At 34.4% G+C, this 22689-nt stretch overlaps 3 protein-coding genes across 3 annotated transcripts; all 3 read right to left on the bottom strand.

Annotated features, from left to right (window-relative positions):
- Window positions 1-1131: 1131 nt before the first annotated feature.
- On the bottom strand, window positions 1132-8834 carry LOC111876922 (tubulin-folding cofactor D). The gene is made up of 17 exons (XM_023873475.2): window positions 8531-8834; window positions 7533-8080; window positions 7278-7380; window positions 6500-6676; window positions 6191-6373; window positions 5977-6093; window positions 5791-5895; window positions 5381-5551; window positions 5053-5268; window positions 4511-4709; window positions 4131-4336; window positions 3807-4031; window positions 2636-3130; window positions 2105-2374; window positions 1975-2019; window positions 1702-1887; window positions 1132-1538 (listed from the first exon to the last, which is right to left on the bottom strand). Exons 1-17 carry the CDS (start codon window positions 8732-8734, stop codon window positions 1239-1241), a joined length of 3750 nt encoding a protein of 1249 aa, XP_023729243.1. The 5' UTR covers window positions 8735-8834; the 3' UTR covers window positions 1132-1238.
- A 5490-nt stretch (window positions 8835-14324) lies between these two features.
- On the bottom strand, window positions 14325-15151 carry LOC111876944 (pectinesterase inhibitor 9). Its single transcript, XM_023873500.2, has one exon. The coding sequence runs from the start codon at window positions 15101-15103 to the stop codon at window positions 14483-14485; it is 621 nt and encodes a 206-aa protein (XP_023729268.1). The 5' UTR covers window positions 15104-15151; the 3' UTR covers window positions 14325-14482.
- A 4454-nt stretch (window positions 15152-19605) lies between these two features.
- LOC128127193 (uncharacterized) lies at window positions 19606-22475 on the bottom strand. Its single transcript, XM_052765616.1, has 6 exons — window positions 22279-22475; window positions 22159-22195; window positions 21289-21364; window positions 20165-20288; window positions 19954-20038; window positions 19606-19821 (listed from the first exon to the last, which is right to left on the bottom strand). The coding sequence occupies exons 1-6, from the start codon at window positions 22473-22475 to the stop codon at window positions 19621-19623; spliced, it is 720 nt and encodes a 239-aa protein (XP_052621576.1). The 3' UTR covers window positions 19606-19620.
- Window positions 22476-22689: the final 214 nt, after the last annotated feature.

Here is a 22689-nt window from a genome sequence, read left to right as displayed (position 1 = left end):
TGTAAATTTGTTTGTTTTATTTATTTATTTTGAAAATGGTGATAGGTCGTGTTATACTCTCTTCGTCTTAAAATTATAGTTCATCTTTTTTTTTTTTGGTTTGTCTTAAAATAATAATCTACTTTTAAAAATAAATAATATCTTTGCCAAAATACTTCTTATTATTACTTAACAAACTAAATATTTAATAGAATATTAAATATAAAATAAGGACAAAATTGTTATTTTATTATATAAAGTTAGTGATAATAAATGCTTTTTTAATCTGTGTGTTTGCAAAATATAGACAAAGCTGTTATTTTATTATATAAAGTTAATGATAATTAATGTTTCCTTAATCGTATGTTTTTTTTGTCTGTAAAGAATAATTTTGAAACCGCAAGAGTATTGAATAAGGGGTGTTGAGATGTGGTCAAAACTAGATAAGCCGGCCCAATAAATTACTACAATTCGGTTGGTTTAAGGAATAAAACTTAAAAATTAAAATTGAGATAGTTCATGCCTTCATGGTTTGGTTTGTGGTTTGAAGATTCTAACGTTGACCAGATCAGAAGTGTATTTTATACATATTTATATTTGAATACATGAATATGTATATTCGAAAGTTAGCTGGTTGATATTAATATTCTGGTTTAGGGATAATCACAAACTGACCAATTTTTCAACGGGAATTTATCGTTTTGATTTTCTTTTAGATAGAGACAAGATAACCACCTAATAAACAATTTGGCAATTTGCAGTTGTATGATTAGTAAAATCGGAAAATTTTCATTAATTTAAACTAAAAAAATAAAAAATACATAATAATAATTAAAACCAGAGTAAACGTATTATACTCGGTTTGCTATTCCTTCCATTAACACTAAAGCCATTTGAAGGGCATGTCTGGATAGATGATCGGTGTTCTTGGTCACTTTTAATTTTCTTTTTATGCTTGAAAGCTTGTACATGTAAACTAGCATAGAATATGGTATGGTATTTTAACACTAACATATAGTAGTTGCTGTATTTGTTTTTTTGTTTTTTTTTTTTAATAGCCGTTTGACAAACCGAACCCGCTGGAACTTGTTTGGCTAGTCCAGAACCGAGATTCTCGGGCGGTTTGTTAAATAAAAATGAAATGAAAAAATATTAGAACAAGCAAAAGTAATGATATCACTCATTAAATTCAAATATAATTTCTAAAAAAAAATATTGGTTTGACATACATTATGAAATTGAATTGAATTAAAAAGCTTTCAAAATCCAGCAGATCCTACTAACGACGAGTATGATGCATTTTCATCATTAGTTTTAGGCTTCTGCTGAGATGATGATGATGATGCACCTGATGTCCTTGAGGTATGCATAAGAATTTGTCCCATTTCTATATTCGCAATTTCACATACTTTTAATCTTTGTCGTTTTGCTTCCTCCACGTCACCTTCCCAGCAACATTCAGAAACTATTTCCATTGCATTCTCTAAATTTTCCTCACCCACAACCTCCCCATTTTGTATAAGTACAAGATAAACTTGCTCAGCACAAGCCTTTCGAATCTGTCAACAGGAATTACCAAAGGAATAAAAGATTGTTAAATGCAACAAAAAAAAAAAAAAACACCAATTTACTTTTTACTGATTCGGTTATTATTTATAGCATTCATTTCTTCCAATTACAGCATTGTAGAATGTCTTAATAAGAAGAAAAAAAAGCACATACCTTGGGATATCGATGGGTAAGGAAAGACAGAAGATGAGCGAAAGCCTGGGTATTAGGAGGCTCTGAAATTGAAGCAATGTATCCAAGAATAGCAATCCCAGCATATAACTTGGAGAAGTCCTTTGTTCCTTTCAACTCGGTAGCAAGACACTCCAGAACACCCCCACAAAATACTCCCGTCTGACCCTGCAAATCATTATCCACACACCTCACTTTAATACCAACATGTAGGCCCACATCACATGACACAACATGTTACACTAGTGGACTAACCTCCATGTGTAAGAAGATCCTTTTGCTGAAAAGAATCTCTATAGTCTGAAAACAACACCACATCATTTTAGTAACATCCTTTTGGGTGTTTGTTGTGTTGATACAATATATAAAGTTGAAACAATAATACCTTCAAGGCGGGAATTATGACTCTGTCGCGTCTTTTGTACTTGTGAAGAACCCAGAGAATGTTATTTGACAAGCTTGATTCTCTGGCGTTTGTTTCACTCTTGTCTTTAACTTTAATAGCTTCAAGATAATCTAACAAAGAACCAAGTGAAACCTTTTTCAAAGAATCTTCTAATCCACCCATGGAAATTACTAACCCTGACGCAACATATTTACTGTAACAATCAAACTCAAGCAACTTAACGAAGCGAGGGAAAGAACAACTTGGTACCTGCAGGAAAGTACATCGTGATGGTTTTCTTGTTAATACAAGACACAAATACATCAATAGGGTCCCACATGTCACACATATTATACTGTGTTTGGTATGCAATGGAGTAGGACTGAGACTGACGTCAATGGGAAAAGAATGCATTTTTTTTTCTAGTTTTGTCTCATTGACGTCAGTCTTAGTCCTAGTCTGATGCATGTCAAATACAGTACAACCTGTTAATGACATGTCCAAAAAAAAAAAAAAAATCGACTAGCTTACCCCCCACTTCAAATCACCATCCTTGGGGACAAGTTTTTCTAGTTTTTCTCTATATGGTATTAGAGGAACAAAAACAACATCATTATATAAAATCCTTTGAAGAACTTTTGCAGCCACTTCTCTTAACCTATCCATCTTTTCCAATGCTTGTTTAACAATTCCTCCAACTAATTTGGTTGCAATATCAGCATCAAAAAGTGTCTCATTTCCAACTGATTTATCTCTCTTGCATAAAATATATGTACATTTCTCAAGCCCATTCATTGCAGCTGTACGAACCCAAGACCCAACATCACCTCTGTTATCAACAGAGTAATCTTCAAGTGCATTCAACAAACTTTGCATCACTTGGGTTTTTATTGTTGCAAAAAGAGAGGTGTACTCATCTTGTTGGAATCCGGAAGATTCTGTAGTATTGGTGAGTGTTTCACACACTAATACAAGTCCTTTAACAGAATTTACCCGTGTTTCGGCATCCCTATCTTCTGGGTTATCCTATTCACGCAAATAAGATACTCATCAAATGGTTTCTAGGCATATCTACATGAAATAGCAACGTACTTTCATTTATTTATTTTAACATTATACTTTTAACTTTTTTTTTCATAGGTAAATGCTAGAAATAGCAACATACTTTTATTTGTTTATTTATTATAGCATTTTTACTTTCAGTTTTTCCCAATACAAAGAAACTCACTCCTATAATTGGATAGATTTTTTAGAGTATAATGACTTAATAAGAAAATAAAATTGGAAATACAATGTCATGATTGGTAGATTTTCAATGTACAATGCCGTAATAAGAAAAATAATTGAAACTACAATTCCGTAGTAGAAAGAAATTAACAAAGGATGCTGTAATAAAGAAATAAATGGAAGTACATTGTTATTTTATTGTATTTAGACCTTATTAAGACAATGTACTTTGAAAAATCTACCAAATTATAACATTGTAATTCCAACTTTTTTTCTTATTGAGACATTGTATTTTGAGAGATCTACAAATTATAGCAGTCAAAATGCTTTGTATTTGGACGATATATCTATTAAAAGGGAAATTTTTTCTAAATACAGTGCTATAATAAACAAATAAATATAAGTATGTACGTTGTTATCTCTTGCATTTAACCCTAGTTTCAATTAGCATGGAGTTTCATCAATAAAAAGTTACCTCTATTTCACAAGATCTGCAAAGCTTTTGAAGCACAATCTTCCACCTTGTGGCAAGAAACTCAAAGGGTAAAACCCCAATTGCCAATGCAGATCCCCTTCTCACAGCTACATTTGCATCAGTCAACTGCTCCAGATATCTTAGGGTAATATCAAATGTCCCTTTATCTTTTGTTTTAGCAAAATACGTTGGTACAAAATGTTTGAAAGCTTCATTGGCAGCATTCTGCACATATTAGAAAAAAAAAGGAAGGATATTAGGAGTTGAAGACTTGAAATTATAAAAAGTTAGTTGGTAAATAAAAAACTTGGTAGACAGAATTACCTGTATTTGAGCATTGGGATGCCTCAAATTCTCATTAAGAGTATCAAGCAGACTTCTTTTTATTTTTTCTGTTAAAGTTATGTTCACGATAGAAATACACTCAATAAACCTTGAAACTGCAGCTCGCATTATCTCTCCACCTTTTCCCCTGTACAATCTTGCTTTCTCAATTGCAGGGACTACTCCAGCAACAACTTTCTGCTTATCTGTAATCACAAATTCGAACAAAAGATATAAATGAAAGAGCATTGCTATTATGGGTAAAGATAAAGTACATTGTCTGTCCTGGGAAAAAAAGAGTAAAACATGTTGCTATTTGCTGCATGTTCTTATTTGATGTTTTTTGGATTCAATTATTTAAATGTGCAAAGGGTACAAACCTAAAGGAAGAGCATAACCACAGTTATGTAGAGCTAATACAAGCTCTCCAACTGCCAATGTGGCTCCATGTCGCATGCATAAATCAGAAGCCAAAGTGCATGGGATTAACTTCTCAAGTGCAAAATTCGCAGAATATTCTGGATCATACTTCACAAGAGCTGATAAAGCATTTGAGGCAAGTTCTCTCAATCCTTTTTCCTGAAATATTACTTGTGAGTTAGTTGAATGCTTAGAAGTACCAACAAGGCAACAATAGGAGGAAAACATTAAGCCAAGTTTTTTGGCTAAACCCATTTAACCATTCAGTCTAGATTAAGTAAAAAAGAAACAGTCATCAGCCATGTATAGCTTTCCAGATCAAGACCCATTAAGGTCAAAAAGAAACAGCCCCTAAGTGCTATTTGGATATTGTGTTTTATGAATATATGATCTTTAAAATATAATTGAAAAAACAATGATAAGAAATTACTGTATTTGCAAAATGGTCTAACTTTTTCACATTCACCAAGCTACAAAAAAGTTAATGGAGAAACAAACATACCCAGTGACAGATCTTGTTAAAAAGAAGTTCCTCCATGAATGGATAAAGGTAGCCATCATATTCAGCTATGATGACAGCAACATTAAGGTAAGAATTGACACGTGAAGAAAGTGCAAAATAATCAGCCGTATTCACAATGTCAATTCCATGAGGATAATTCCCTTGTCTCCCAACATTTTCCTGAAAAGCAGCTGCAGCTGCCCTTCTACAGTTAACCTGCAAAATTCATTACATACAATACAACAATTATTTCATTAAGTGGACTAAACATGCAACAAATAACAATATGATATAAAATTATAAATCATGAAAAAGTGTTAGTTGGCACCTCACGATCATAACATGCAATTATTAAAAGATGTGGTGCAAGTTGATCCAGTATGCCCTTCATGTCAGTGTGACTATATGCACGACCAAATGCCCAGCAAACATAAGCAGCAGCATCACGGATATGTGATCCAATACTATGTGGACCTCTTCTTACATCATAATGCAGTGCCTACAAACAAAAGGTAATCATATAGCTTATGGGTTAAGAAATAGCAATGTACTTTCATTGATTTGTATATTTTTCCATTTCTTCAATTTACAGCAGAAATTCTACCCATTTATAGCAATGCCATCCAAATACAAAGCGATTTTCACTGGTATAACTGGATAGATTTTTAAAGTTAATGTCCTAATAAGAAAAAAATTGAGAGTATAATGCTATAAATAGGTACTAGACAAGTAGAGAACCTTAATTACAACAGGTACGACTTTAGGAAGGCTAACAGGTAAGAGTAATCCTCTACGTGCCAGCTCAGCCAATGCCAAGCATCCACCATGCCATGATCCATCACCCTGAAGAATAAATGAAAAAGCTAACATGACATGGCTTATAAGTACACAGTAATTAAAAAGCAAGAGTGTGTTTTTCCATACCTCACCAGGTGAAAATAGTTCTAATACAGACAAAAGGACTTCCTCTGCTAGTGTATATGTAAGACGTGAAGTTATACGCCCAATACCTTTTGCAGCAGACCAACGAACAACAGTATCCTGAAAGTCAATTATAAGAAATACAAATAATTATTTCCTTTAACATAGAGAACGGATTACCATTTTTAATATCTCTAAAAACATTTTATAAACCTACCGTATCTTTTAATCCAGACAATAGCAACTCGATGATCTCTTCAATAATATCAGGAACATCCATCTCTTCATTTTGAGGGTAGGAATTTTGTTCTGAATTGGATGAACCAAAATTGGATGCATGACTGTGATCAGTTAGTGATGCATTTTGTAATATATTCTTTCCAAGTGTAGTGTGTTTGCCCTACATTGAAAGAAAAAAAAAGCAATATCAGAATATAAGTCCCTCTTCCTCCTTAGTGCATTCAGTGAATTATGATGTCATGCATGTTATTAAGATTAACAACTGAAGATAATTCAAATCTCTTACCACATAACGCCAGGTTGTTGGACGATGGGGTAGACTAGTAAGCCCCATTCGTTGTGTTAACTTTATTAAATATTTGCGAAGTAAAGGACTACGAGCTGCAGGGGTAGACTTGATCAAGACTGATGTGTCATTCCAAACAACAGGAACAATATCAAGTAATGCTTTCCGGCTTCCACTCTAACATAGAAAGATTATAAGGCAAGCTCAAAAAATCATATAATAAACAAAATGAAACAAACAGCAGAATAGGGAGTAAGGTATATAAGACATTAGATTTAGCTTGATATATTTCATGATTCATATTACTAGGCTAGACTACATTTAATTATTTATATTAGGGCTTAATGCAACAAATCACAACATACTTAGATTTATTTGTGTATTATAGCAACCCACTTTCATTTCTTTCTGTTCCAACATTGTGCGTTCAATTTTTTTTCCTTATTTAGGCATTGTACTTTGAAAAATCTACCTAATAATCGCATTGTAATTTCATTTTTTTTTTATCAGGATTCAGGACATTATACTTTGAAAACTAGTGAAAATTGCTTAGTATTTGGATGACATTGATGTAAGTGGGTAGTTTTTGAAAGTACAATGCTGTAATAAGAATAAATGATAGTAGGATGCTATAATAAACAAATCAATGAAAGTACATTGTTATTTCTTGCATTTAACCCTTTATGTTATGTAGTTTCTTACAGAAACTAATAGTAACATCTTACAAATGAATAGCTATTAAAGAGATTGATGTGCTAATTGATATAAAAACACAGACCTTGAAAATAGCAGCAAGGGATTCTACAGCACCAAGCAAACGGAAATGATGTATTACATCTTCCGTCGCAGAAGATAGAACTTCATGAGTCCATTCAATAAAGCTGAAGAGAAACAGAAATTGTATTAAATATAAGCTTAGCATGACAACTGGAAAATCTCTTCATTTCAGTGGCTGCAACTTGTATTCAGAATTGTTTCACAGCACATGATAAAGTTTAAACTTAAGTAATATCTGAATCTTGATGAGAAAAACCTGGTATAAGCAGGCAACATATCTGGACGTGTTAGAAGCTTTGAAAGAAGCAATCCAGCTATAGTTTGCATGGGACCCGCATTTGAAAGGTACTCCTTTGAGATCTCTAGTATCCTACTCACTAAAGGGGGTGGTTCATTTGCCTCAAGAGAATGAGTATCTGTAATGCTTGTATCAACAGATGATATATCAAAAGGAACCAATACAAGTATTGATAGCCATAATAGTATAACACATTTAGTCTCCATCTCTCCAGTACTTTCTTGCCTCAATGTTGTCCCTGTAGTTGTCCCATGACATTTCTCCAAAAGAGACACTGCTGGTTCTAGATCAGAAACTTGATGAGGAAAGAACCTGATCACAGCCTTGTACCCACAAACTGTCACTAATGAATAAATTATAATACATAGAGGCTTGATTACTTCAAGAAGTTCATTGGACTTTACACCTTGTTCAAGTGTCCTTGAACGAACAATAAGCATCAGGGGAGATATTATGGTCTCCAGGTATGGTTCTAATAGCTGTCCTTGTTCCTGATATTTGTCCACCTGTATGAAAAGCAACATAGATATGAAATGCTAATGAGTAACAGAATAAACAATGCGTTTTTTTTACAAACAGTGACGAATTTTCCAATAAAACATCAAAACATTATCACGAACAACTAACATTTAAACTAAGGTGCTACAAATTTCACTTCAAATTCGAACTAAGCAGCTCCAGTTCTAATAGCGAACACTACCTAATAGGAATTTGAATTGTGAATGAGTAACTGAACATATAAAATGCAGCTCATTTTCACCCAATGTGAAAAGTTCTCCAATAAAGCATCAAAAACCAACGATATAACCAAAAATGCTATCAACATAACGTCAGTTCTAATAATGTTAAGGAATTTTTCCAGAACATAAAGAGCTGATGAGATCAGTTTAATGCGAATCCCAATTTCGAAACTACGTAATAGAAATCTGAAATGCTAAATAGTAACTAGAACATACAATTGATCGGATCTTGTGGACCGAGGAGAGATCTACAACTCGGCCATTGGAAACGATGTCGTCGAGGATAGACTTGACGACCTTCCATTCTAGTAGAAAGTATCTCTGAAACACCGCCTCTTTTGAATCGTGTTCATCGTCCTCTTCCAATTCTTCACCCGCCACCGAAGGTTTTGCTGCATCTTCTACTTCTCTTGCCGCCATGAGACAGAGTAAACGATGATCTTCTTCTTCCCGCGCTGTTATGCTTTGATTTGCTGGTTCGTTTTGAAGAACTCCCTGCAAACCTTCGGAAAAACCTTATGTTTTAATTATTTGGGTCTAAGTGTTAATCTCAAAATTATTTAGGATCAAATTCGATAAACCGGAAACTTTGAGGTCTTTATTGAAATTTATCTAAGAATGCATCCCCACCGTTAGTTGAAAAAAGTTTTAGGCTACTTTGATCTAAAAAATTTGGATTAGTTAATTTTAAATTTTTTTTGTAATAATGATTATACTTTTTTTTTTCATTTTTATTTATTTATTTAATTTTATAATTAAAAAAAATAAAAAAAAAATAAGTTTCTCTCTTTCTTTCACTCTCTCTCATCTGAGTTTTTCTTGAAAATTGGTTACCACCATCGTTCAGGAACTCAAGAACATGTCATAAACTCAAGAACATCTTCCCCACCACCATCGTTGAACAACCATCTGTCACCACCATCGTCTGCTACCACCACCATTTGCTACCTCCATCTCCGACTAAATTTTTTCTACTTTATCCCCGCCTAAAAATCATCACAGAAACAAAAACCATACACAAAATATGGGTTTGTTCATGAGTTCACCCCCTCTCCATTTATAGATCGGAAAACCCTTCTCGGATCTGTTCATCTCCGCCACACACCCAAAATCATCCCAGGAATGGATGATTCCATTTTCGATGTTGATGGTGAAGAATGACTAGAGTTTGTCAAGCTCGCAAAAGGTTTCAGGTTTAAACCACTAGTAACTCATTTTGATTCTTGTAAAAAGCATAAGATCGACGAAACCAATGATTTGAAACTCAGATCTTCACCAGATTCATCGTTTCTAACCTTATCGACATTCGAATCAAGCAAAAATGGCGGATCTCCGAGTTTAAACATCAAGTCGGTCAGTTTTCGCAACTCATCTAGATCTTACACTAAGCATCTTCTAAATCGGTGTTGAGGAACTCTAAAACGAGTTGCAAAAATGCGAATTCATCTGCACATGATTTGAATCGAGAAATCGAGACTAGTGATTCGCAAAATGTGAAGCAAAATACGGATTTGTGGGTTCGTAAATCTCAAACATCATTCGTAAATTTAATCTTGAACCAGACGACATGCTCAATTTCTCCACCATTTGAACGTCTGGTTTCTCCACCTTGAACCAGATCTTGTTTGCATATCTGACTGGCGAGTAAGAATCTGCAGATCGGTGATAATAGTGGTTGATGATGGTCTCGTTGGAGCTAATGATAAAGATGATGATGGTGGGGAAATCGAGTTTTTAGGTTCCATAAATCATTGTTTCAATCATTAATATACTTATGGCGATTTCATTTCCTTTTAAGATTATGATGAAAAAAATTGAAAATTTTGGTTGTAAAACTTATAAAGGCGAAACAGGTTATATGCTTAGATAATGGATCGTAAGCATCGAGCTAGAATATTAAGTTCGAGATCGAGGCTAATATTCCTTATTACAAATTGTCAGTTTAAATTTTGGTGTTTGGGACTGTATGAGGTTTGAAGAACGTCATTTGAGTTTCCAAGAAACAAAACTGGGGAAAATGAATGTTGGAAGTTTGGAACCCAAGAGAGAGAGAGAGAGAGATTTTCTTTTAATCATAAAAATATTTAAATAAATTGAAAAAACAAAAAACAAGGGTAAAATCATCATTACAAAAAGTTTATAGTAAATTGGACCAAACTCGCAACAAAATGAAAACTTTGGACCTGTGGTGCTAGTCCAAAACTTTTTGGATCAAAATGACAATTTTCAGCAAACCACAAGGACCATTTGTGCAGTTTTTTCTAATCTTAATATGAAGATCTATTTTTACATCTAACTTGGTGCAAACTTGTTCACTTAAAATCAAATCTTATAAACTCCAACTATAACATTAAAATCTATATTATTTTGGATATTCTAACTACATAAAAGCCTATTGTTTATTAAGTTTGAACTTTTAGTATATATTTAAGTTTGTTAACAAGATTGAATTAGCTTAACTTTTTCATTCTATTGTATCATAAATCATAATAATTATAAAATATAATACAATAGAACAACTTAAAACTACATTGACAAAACTGCAAAAATGTCCCTGTGGTATGTATTTTTTCTGAGGTTTGGTCCATACCCTGACTTTTTGGATTGACGGTCCTTTTGGCCATGTTTGTACGTAGATTTGGTCTCTCGTAAAATTCAAATGACTAAATTTCCCTTATTAGATTTATTTTCCGTTATCTTTTTTATAAGTATGTTTATATATTAAATAAAGATAGTCTCTAGTCTCCCTCACACACACACACACCAGACCAACTTCGCCCCCACCTTCTTTTTCATTTACAATTAGGAACACCCCACTGGAGGTGGAGCCGTTTTCCGGCCACCAAGAAACACCACTACTACCATCCATCTTTCCACTTCTTTGAATCACATTCTTAACCCCAAATTGAAACTCGGAGGAATGGTAGGTCGTAGGTTTGGGATTCAAAAAAAATCGAGACCCACCGTAGGTCTCTTGGTCTCGACTAGTCATACCGATGATGGAGAATACAAGAAAGAGGTGGCGACGAATAACCAGCAGTAGTAGGCAGCGGTGGCGGACTGCAACGATGGTGGAAGGGAACGGGCAACGATGGGTGGCAACAGTTGTTGGGCGTGGGAGGCCTTGTTGCTTCGTTTCTATTGGCGGATGCTCGACGAGGGACCAAGAGAAAGCAACAACGACAATGGAGTTTGGTGGTGACGGGTTACGACAGGATGGAGGCGGAGGGGCTGCCACTTGTAACAGCCCGGATTCCCAGGTATTATTTATTCTTCTTAATTTTGGTGTTTTGTGAGGAGACTCGGCGAGTTGGAGCTCAAACTCGCCGAGTATGATCGCGGTTTGGGAAAGGGTTCGCGTCCGGACTCGGCGAGTCCAAAAGGTGGACTCGGCGAGTCCACGCTGTTTAATGAAACCCTAAATTTCAGGGTATGAGACCTATTTAAAGGGGCTTATGGCCGTCATTTGCGGCCACCAACCCCAGAGAAAACCCTAAAAGAGTCCTTGAGCGTTTTGTGAGAGAAAAAAGGAAGATCCTTGATTACTTGTGGGTGATTTTGCATATAGAAGAGGATTAAGGCAAGAGGAGACCAAAGGAGGTGCTAATCCAGTGACTCTTGAGTCCAGAGACTTCATTTGAGGTAACCATTCGTTCCTTTCTCAGCCCTTGGTGTAAATCTTAGAGTTAGGGCTTCTTTGTGGAATGATTCATGGAGTAATTGGCCTCTTTTTGTGTTGATGCTTTAGATCTGGACCCAAAGAGGTCCAGAGACTCTTTTCCCTCAAGCTTTACGAGTGTTAATAAAGGCCATGAGCTTAGAATAGCATTCTAGAGACCATATCATCAAATAAGGCCTTTGGACCTTTGCATGAGCACCAAGATTGTAACTTTACGTGATAAATGTGCTTGGAAGGACTGGATCTATGAGTTACTAGAACGGATCTGACCTCATGAGTGAGTTTGAGTTCATGCATGGCTTAGACTCGCCGAGTCCGAAGAACAGACTCGACGAGTAGCATGAAGATTGTCCATAACCACTCAGTGAGTGGTCTTACCGAGTTAAGGGTTGACTTAGTGAGTCAGGGAGAGTCAGAGAGGGTTGACAGGTGGACTGAGTCAATCTGGAACTCGCCGAGTTGTTCTTGAGACTAGGCGAGTTGAGTCGTGGTGGCCCCACGATTCATGCCAGGTGGAACTCGTCGAGTCAGGGAAGTACTCGATGTGTCAATAGAGGATCCTAGGGAGTCAGTGAACACGTATAGACTCGCCGAGTCGCTCTAGTGCACTCGCCGAGTCCGGTCAAAGTTGACCGTTGACCAGAGTTGACCAGTGTTGACTTGATAGGGGTAGTCAACCTTAGTTGTGAAAGTGTTAATTAGAGATATATTGTGTTATAGGAGGATTATAGCTCGGAGGATCGAGCACGAGTGATTTTCGGGATTTGCGAGTTATCGAGATACGCGAGGTGAGTCTTCTCACTATACTTTACATCGAGTAGGTAACCAAAGTTATGTGACAGAGTATTTGTATGCTATGTGTTGTACTGCATTATTTCTATGTGATTTATGCTGTGCATGTTTACAGAGTTAGAACCGGAAGGTTCACAGAGTTAGAACCAGAGGGTTCATAGAGTAGGGTCCACGGACCCACAGAGTTATAGCCTCGAGTGGCTAATATGTGTATGTGTGGTATTTTGGGGAACTCACTAAGCTTCGTGCTTACAGTGTTTTGTGTTATGTGTTTCAGGTTTCTCGCAGGATCACGGGACAGCACCGGCTCGATTGTACACACCAGAGAAAGAGTCATGTTTTGAGGATCATGGTTTATTATGCAAGTGAAAATGGAGTTATGTTTTGTAATTCGATTATGAATGAGATTTTAAGCAAAGTACTTTAAGAATTAAACGATTATTTTTAAATGAAAAATTGTTTTGAAATTTTCGGCGTTACACCACTGTTGGTTGTGGTGGTCCTCTTCCTCGGTGAAGTAAGAAACGGGGTAGAGTAACGAAGGGAGGTAAAGATGGGTGGTGTCTGACAGCCTTCTCCGGCCAGTTGCATAAAGGGGAGAACTACGGTGGTTACACAGCAACAATACCAACCTTGGTGGTGGTGTTTCTCGATAATGCAGGAAGAGGCTGCAGGTGGTGGAGGAAAGAGCTCCGACAGAAAACAATAGGGTGGGGATAGTGGTTTCAGGTGGGGAAAGGAGGTGGTGGCAGTGGTGATGCTATGGTGGAGAAAATGGGAGGAGGGTAAAGGAGTTTTTATGGATTTTTGGAGAGAGAGAGAGAGAGAGAGAGAGAGAGAGAGAGAGAGAGAGAGAGAGAGATGTAGGTCACATATTTTTTATTAATAAAACTTTATATTAAATAGAAAAAAACATAGAAAATGTATCAGAAGGGTATTTTTGTCTTTTTAATTTTACGAGGGACCAAAACCACAAACAAAGTAGTTTAAAAAGATCGTCAATCTAAAAAAATCGGGGTTTGGACAAAACTCAGAAAAAATGCATAACATAGGGACCATTTTTGCAGTTTTGTCAATTACATATAATAATAAGTAATTAGATAGTAATTATGATAATTGTTAGTAGTCAGATAGTAACTATGGCGTCCTAGTTCGTCTACATGTTTGAGGTCTTATATGAAACACACAATTGATATCTACGTCCCCTATCCAATATTAAAAAGATTCTCGGTGTCGGTTGCGGTAAAATTTTATAAGATTTCTTTATTTCTCATAACTTCATATTCACACTTACCATCGAGGATACACAATTACATATACACTTTGAATAAAAGTTTTATAAGATTTCTTTATTTCTCATAACTTCATATTCACACTTACCATCGAGGATACACAATTACATATACACTTTGAATAAAAGTTTTATAAGATTTCTTTATTTCTCATAACTTCATATTCACACTTACCATTGAGGATACACAATTACATATACACTTTGAATAAAAGTTTTATAAGATTTCTTTATTTCTCATAACTTCATATTCACACTTACCATCGAGGATACACAATTACATATACACTTTGAATAACATATAATACAAAACGGCAGAACATGAACTAATTATACATTATGAATATAACTTTATATATAACTTTGTGTGTACGTCTATATATATAGGTGTGTGCATTGATCAAATTTAGGGATTCTTGACGATATGAGAAGCACGGTGTCTTAAAGTATACCGGTTCAACATCGCAAGCGAATTACTAGCGAGTTGCTTCACGTTCAAGATCTTTGCCTTCATAATCGCCTTCTCCCTCCCCCCGATCACATCCCCAAGTATTCCATCAATGCACATATCAATATCCGTTAGAGCAGCACTAACCCAACTTTGCATGTTATCCTCATGAAGTGGGAAATTTTCCTCAGCATCCTTTCCAATTCGTTGGAACTCCTTCACTGATAGCGTTATTTGGTTAACTCCATTATTGATTTGTCGTGAACACTCTTGCACAGCTTGGCTATCTTTATAATTCTTCGTTTTGTTGAATTGTTTTGCCACCATATCCACGTACTCCTTCGTCTGCCTAGCTTTCGACAGGCACACTGCTAATGAAATCTTAGCTAATTGTTGTGGGCCAGGTACGGTTTTCACTGTATAAGGTAAAAGAGTTTGGACGCATAGATCATGATATATTGCTGTTCGACACTGTTGCTGAAGATACATCCTTGCAGAAGAACGAGATTCTATCGTCCCAAAAAACCCAATAAAGATTGTGAGAGAGAAAATCAAGGAAGAAAAAAGTATTTGAGCCATTTTTGTAAAGAAACGTGTGAGATATATTGGTGTATTTCTTTGTGTTTGTGATATGAAATTTGGAAAGAAAGGATGGGAGCTTATATAGAGGCGTTATCACATGCTTGAGAATGAACATTCCTTTAAACATATTGAATATTTCACTTCCTTTACGTACGTAAGAAAGTTTCTGTCACGTTCCACGTTCAACTTGCTTAAATACGTACTTTTGTATAGAGTTTAATTAGTAGATTAAGAAACCTTGTTTAAATAATACCCGCCTCTTTAATTACGTTTGCTAATCACCGAATAATGGTGGAATCCAAGTTTGACCAAAAGCTAGCTAAGGGAAGTTTTATTTTAAGACCAAAAAAAAAAAATTAAGATTTACGAGGTGATGGTTTTGTTATGGTATCCGTATTGATAACGGCAACGCTTGGTATTTCCAAAGGATTTAGATTTTTCCAAAATCCATATATGATGGATTTTATCATTTATGTGAGAGGAATTTAAATTTCATTTTTTATTACTAAATGACATTGTCATCATTAGTAAATTAGATTTGCTATTTGGTTTTTTATAGAGTTAATTTGATATTTAATATTTTAGTTTCCTAATTTTAATCAGATTGGTTTTAATTTGTTTTTTTCTTAAATCAAACACAAAGATCATCCATAGTATAAAAAAATCACAAGTTTTTGGTGTCAAATCATCATTACTGTTAAATTTAAGAGCTTATTATGAAACTTGTAAATTAGCTTTTATAACATTTTATTATTTCTAATATAAATTGGTTAATTAATAGTGCCAATCAAAATGGTTATCTCTACAAGAGCTTGTAAATTACAATATGAAGATTTTTTTTAAAAAGCTCTCACAATAGGTTTCGAGCATTTTCACCAAAGAAAAACTTTTAAAACTTATATCGAAGATGTTTAATTATAGCTACTAGTATTCTCTGATTAAAGAATGTTTTTATAATATTTTGTACATATTACTAATAAAGTAATAAGATAAGACAAAACGTTATTATTTTATGATTACTAAATCTATCTATCTATCTATATTTTAATAAAAGAATAATTTTAATATTCATTTGACATGTGTCATTCTAATACAACTCGTCATTAATATTATGTCATATGTCAAAGAGATATATTAGACAACACTTAAAAATTCAAATTTATTTTTTCTAATTATATGTTATGTTTGAAGGTATAATAATTTTAAAAATTTGGTATATCTCTTAATTAATGATTGATTTAAAATAATTGACATAGTTTTTGAATTTTTACTATGAAAAATTAATTTATTTTGTAACAGTGGTTCCTACTGGTTATAAACTAGTATAAAAAATATATATTTCTATTGTTTTCTTTATTAAATTTGTGTTTTTATTTTTAAAATTTGAAAGATATAAAATATAAACTTGTAATTTAGAGACTGTCAGAAAAATAAAAAACAAGAACCAATAAGATGCGGACATCTGGTGTGAACAAATTTGGGAGAGGATACGTGATATGCACCTGTTAATGGTCGGTTGGCACATCATATTATTATTTCTTTTTTTTACATATTGGTTTTGTCTTATTGATGATGGATAGGATACGAGGCAAAATTTGTTTATTTAGAAGATAATTCCAAATTAAAAACCATGGTAGGTGTATATAATTTAAGTATGTATGTTTGTGTGTGTGTGTGCACTCTTGAAATTGTCGAATCTCGTACTGAGGTGGGGGCAATCACGTAGCTTGTTTTGAAGACTTGAAAAGAGCCAAGAACAAGAAACTAGTGACGTACGATTATTAATTTATTCGATCCTACACAAATATGAGATTCAAACTTGCTATTTTTTATTTTCTAAGTAAGTTTTATTTTTTTAAATAAATGCAAAGAGATTACGATATATATAAGAAGCGTTGTTTATGGGAAGTTGTCTTAGTCAAATGAAACATAAAGCTTGCTTAACAAACATAATGCTGTGATATAACTTAAAAGGTAACTAACTTTAATTGTTTAATGGTTTAATTAGTACACGTTTCATTGCAAAAAGAAGGGCTAATACGGTTCCATGTGGTTATTGACAAAAACCTCACAATTAACCGTAAATACAGTTAATCCATTTTCAAAACCGTTTGGTGCGGTTATTTTTACGGTGCAGTTTTATTTTTTTGTGTTTCCGTTATTAACCGCATGGATTTGATGTAGTTATTTTGTGTGGTTTTAACCACAGTTTAGAGTTCAAACATATTACTTGTAATAATAAAAAAAAGAATAAGGTATAAGACAATTACTAATATCTTAAAAACATGAAATCATTAGTAATTAATAATAAATATTTTAAAATTGTGAAATTTCATCATTTTCCAAAGTTAAACATAAAAAAAACCCAACATTTTTGTCTTCTAGAATTTATCCTTCTTTCATCCATAAAACTTGTCTTATTTTTAATATTTAATATATTAATAATTAATAAAAAAATTGTATATAATATATGAGGTGCAGTGCGGTTTTTGAAAACTAATAACTGCACAGCACCGCAAATTTGCGGTTTTTGAAAAATAGAAAATCTCACCATCAGTTTTCATTACAGTTACAATTTTTGCAGATAATTTTAGTTGTGGTGTGGTTTTTGCTCACCCCTAGTTGAATCTCCGCAGCTTGAATCAGGCCACATCGAATAGCTAAAGCTTATTGTCCTGTGTGTGAAGTAAATTAAGTACTTTGGTGGTCTTCTAGGGTCTGAGAACATTTTTTGAAACGACTGAATTTTCAAAACTAACATGAAACTACAGAAAAAGAACAAAACAATTACAAAAAGACAAACAATGAGTTTGGTAACCAAGAAAACTTAATTGACTTTAAGTTTGTCATTTTTGTGAAAGAAATCAAAAATAGAAATATGAAAGTATTCTATGAAGAATGACATCCCTACAGTAATTGTTGTAGCCAAAAACCGTCGCATTTTGGCAACTCCAAAGCACCAATATATATAGTTGTTATCAAAACCACTTAAAAAGCCGATTGTTTCATAATGTACACGTTCAAAGAATCAACCCCCATAAACAAGTCTCTAACATAATCTAAATTAGGAATCACAAGATCTCGCCAATGATCAATACAATACTAGCCTATCTCTCCACTTAGCAACTAAAGAATGAGAATATGGTCCGAACAACCTGGACACAAAACCAAATCCAGATCAACGCCCATATTAACAAAAATTAATTTAGTTGGCACCCGATTCAATATAATCTTTTTTGGACTAAAATGTTGTTTTTTACAATGACATATCTATCACACCTGGTAGGAACATTCCATGATTCCAAAGCCACATCATCAATATAATGGAAGTTAATATAAATTTCTCATATTGATCAAGGTTAAAAACTCCTTTGTCGCCCCCATGACATGAACCTAATGATTGGGTAGTGAAATTGAATAATATAAAAGGAATAAGATATAATCAAAATAATCATTTTTTGATTATCACATTATGATCCAACTATTTTCTATTCAAAGCAATAGAGAAAATATTAGGAAACAAATCAATTACCTCTTATGCACCACAACCAACACAGATAGACCCTAAGTCGAAAGAATACCAGATGAATGAGCCATTGCTCTACAACAAGTATAACCAAACTGAAACTTTCCCTAGAAATTATGTTACTATAAACAAATCCGAACATGTCATCAACAATTATCGAATACCCAAATATTCACCCTGTGTTGAATACACTACTAGAAAAAAGGCCTTTTACGACGCTCATTGCGCGTCGTAAAATGCTCAGACGACGCACGAATGTGTGTCAAGGAAGGCCCTGTCATAAAGAGAGACGACGCGCATTTATGACGCGCATTTACGACGCGCGGTTATGACACGCAATGCGTATCAAGGAAGGCCCTGTCATAAAGGAAGACGACACGCATTTGCGTGTCGTAACCTTACGACGCGCGTGTTTATGACACGCAATGCGTATCAAGGAAGCCCCTGTCAAGAAAGGCCATGTCATAAATGAAGATGACACACATTTTTGCGTATCATAATTTTAAATGTTCTAAAAAAATATTTATATATTTATTAATTTTTAAATTAAATTTGCATTTAATGTCTCATAATAGAAATAAAATATCATATACAAAAAATACAATCCATTGCATAAAATTTAATGTCATACAATTCTATTTTTTACAATATCTAAATTTGCATCTAATCTACTCTCTACATCAAATTCCAACTAAGTAAAGTTGCATCTTGCCTTTCATAATTCTTTAAGACCAATGCTCCAAACAGATGTTATATGGATAAGAAGTTTACATTGGCCCATCTACTCTGTGTTTCATACTAACAATTGAAATGAAGAATGCAACACTTGCATTTGCAGCATCTTATCTCTTTCGGCTTGAGCTTTCTTTTCCTCTTTTCCTCTTGCAACAAAAAATTACCAAAATCAGAATCACATAGAAAAGGCATATTGTGATTTCTTGCATTAAACACCAAAATCATAACTTTTGTGTGCAAGTTACTTATTATATCAAAGATAAAACAAGATTTTTGATTTTTGACATACAGTAGAAGCAAGTTTAGTTTTAAAATAATTACCAACAATTGCTTTGGTTTGTGCAGCAACAACTTCCATGGTGGTTCCAGCTTCTCGTTGCTCAAGAGTCTCCCCAACACAAGCAATAACCTTCAAACCTTGAGATAGTGCGTATGCAACCTTGTCTCCAACAAACTGAATGAAACAAGAAAAAGAAAAAAAAAACTTTTTCAGTAACTTGCATACAACACTGATTAAGATGTTCACAAGGAAAAGTGTGAATTGATTTGAATAGGCTGAGTAAAATCTACACAAGGAAAAGGGTACCTCATTAGTTTCATTCAATAGGGCTCTCCTTTCAGAGTGACCTAGGATGACCCAAGGGACACCCAAATTGGCAAGCATCTCAGCACTGTAAATATAGAAAACCAACTTCAATATTTAGTAAGAATCAAGAAGAAGAAATCAGACATAGGAAATTGAAAAGTTTTAGAAAAAAAAAAGATGGTAATTTGATAAATGACACTTTGAAACATACCTAACCTCACCGGTGAATGCACCACCCTTCTTAACCCAACAATTTTGAGCTGCAACTTGGATTTCAGGCCTCAATTCACTTTTAACAGAGGTAAGAAACACAAAAGGAGGGCTCACCACCACCTCTGGTATGAAAAGTACTCAAAGGGCATTTACGTAATTTCACTTATTTATGGTCTCTTTATTTTACCCTTTGAAATTATGATGATATTTCAGGAAGTCATAACAGGAGCTGGCCACTCCAGTGCTATTGATTGGTGGGCAGTGGGTAAGCTTATTAATTTTCATGAATTAAAATTTTTCTTTAAAATATACACCATTTATTTGAATTACCTTCTTTTACCCATTTCAATACTTTAACTAATTTTTTATCATATTCTTTTTTTTATTTCATGTATTTTGTTATATGAGATGTTGTATGGTGGTACACCATTTAGAGGAAAGAATAGGCAGAAGACCTTTGCTGATGCAGTGGAATCCCCTCTATGTCCTGAATCTTTGACTTCACAGTATCAATGTTCTTTGAGCTCTCCACCTCTAACTTTATTGTCTTCCCTGTCAAAGTCTTAACAAAAACTTGCATATATGATTCAACAACTGACAATCAGCTAAATTTTCAGTCAATAAATAGGAATTTAGGAAAATACAGAGCTTAAGTTAATAGTGTGTAATATAAATGAAAGTAATTTGAAGTTACTGATTGATTTTGAATCATCCTAGTTGTGTGTTCCAAATTAGTAAAAGCCGGAAGAGAATAACAAAATGACAAGAATACACTTTTGAATAACACGATTTTACCTAAAATAAACTTGGCCAAATCAGATACAGAAATGAATGAACAAAACCTAAGAAACTCTGGTGTAAACTAATACGGACACACAAAGATCAGTCAATTATGTGTGATCAAATGAAAATCAAGTCAATCGACACAGGTACTTGTGTAGAACAATTGAAATGAGAAGTGATCGAATAAGATTCGAATCATGATCGATGTAGATACCTGTAGGAGACATCGGCTTGGGACATGATAGGGTGATTGTACATAACAACTTTATGGTCCTCCCAAACTCACAACCAACTCCAATCTAGATCCAATTCGGATGTGATGATCTGCTAAAGTCTTACCATCCTCGAGGATCTTTCCATCAATGATCAAAATCTGTTGATGCCATGGAATCCCCTCTTTCTTCTGAATCTTTGCCTTCACATCACAAATGAAAGGTCATATATGATTCAACAACTGACAAATAGCTACAATCTGTTAAAAAGGGTTAGGTCGTATGTGTCTAAATTCCAAATTTTATTCCTGAACCATATTTCTTAGATGAGATAATATGAGATCCAGTTGTTAAGATCAAATGGCCAACATGGGGAATCAACAACGATGAATAACAAAAGCAGCCACAGCCAAAAGGTCACAAACATTTGGAAGAAGAAACTTGAGGAATGGATTCATGGATGACGGCTTCTGATAATAGCACTTAACTTGAATTTAGATACAATAAGTGTTAGGTCAGAATGACATTGTGAGATTTTTCTGTCAACAACTCAACATCAATGGACAACATGCAGAGACAACAACCATGAATAACAAGGTAACACAGTAGTTAAGAATGAGGTGGCAACTTCTGATAACAACAACTAAGCACAAAGAAGGAGCCACATCAACAAAGGATGCGATTACAGACAGTGAGATGAAATGATAGGAACCTACTGAACCATTAATTAAACAAAAGAAGGAGCCACATCAACAATAGATGCAATTAAGGCTTACATGATCATACACATATACCATGAACTTGTATTTATCTCTTAAAACAAAGTATTATTGATTAATAAGACATAATAAGAAAAAGAGTAAATTAAAATACACAAGTACCTTTGGTGGAAGACCATTCTAGCCACTAATCCTACTCCCAAGAACATTTTTTACATAACATTTGAAGATGCCATGGGACTTGGACTTCATGGCGCAATCTATCAAGCTCATTAAACCCTTGATTTGGCAGCATACTTGAAACCCTCACAATATCTGAAAAAATAAAAGGATTTGAAGCAGTTAGTTAAAAAGTGGTAGCATGAAATGATTTAAGTTTCATCTGATTCATAAAATACTTCATCAATTCAACTTCAATGATGAGGATGAAGAGGGTGACTTGTTCCAGATCTTGTGCAAAAGACATGATTGCCCTTGGGTTTAAGCCAGGAGCAGTTTCAGGGAAGGCAGCAGCTGCCTTTGCCTTTGGGTTGAAGGCAGAGGATGGAGGGTGACTTGTTCCAGATCCAAGCAAGAGAGACTCTACAGTTGCCATATAGCTCGTTGCTACAACTCATACACATAAAATCGTTGTCATATATGAATCCAATCGTTGGGTGATTGAAGGCGACGAGGCTGCGTTTGCTTCTTAGAGGGAGGGGGGAGAGAAAGTAAAAACAAATCTCACAAATTAGAGAGGTTATCGAAGCCAGTAAGGGGAACACCAATGAAAAATCCAAGGGATTATTGAGAGAAAAACTGAGTTTTTT

Source organism: Lactuca sativa, chromosome 7, assembly GCF_002870075.4.
Source record: "Lactuca sativa cultivar Salinas chromosome 7, Lsat_Salinas_v11, whole genome shotgun sequence".
Classification (NCBI taxonomy): domain Eukaryota; kingdom Viridiplantae; phylum Streptophyta; class Magnoliopsida; order Asterales; family Asteraceae; genus Lactuca; species Lactuca sativa.
This window is presented reverse-complemented; position numbering and strand designations above follow the sequence as displayed.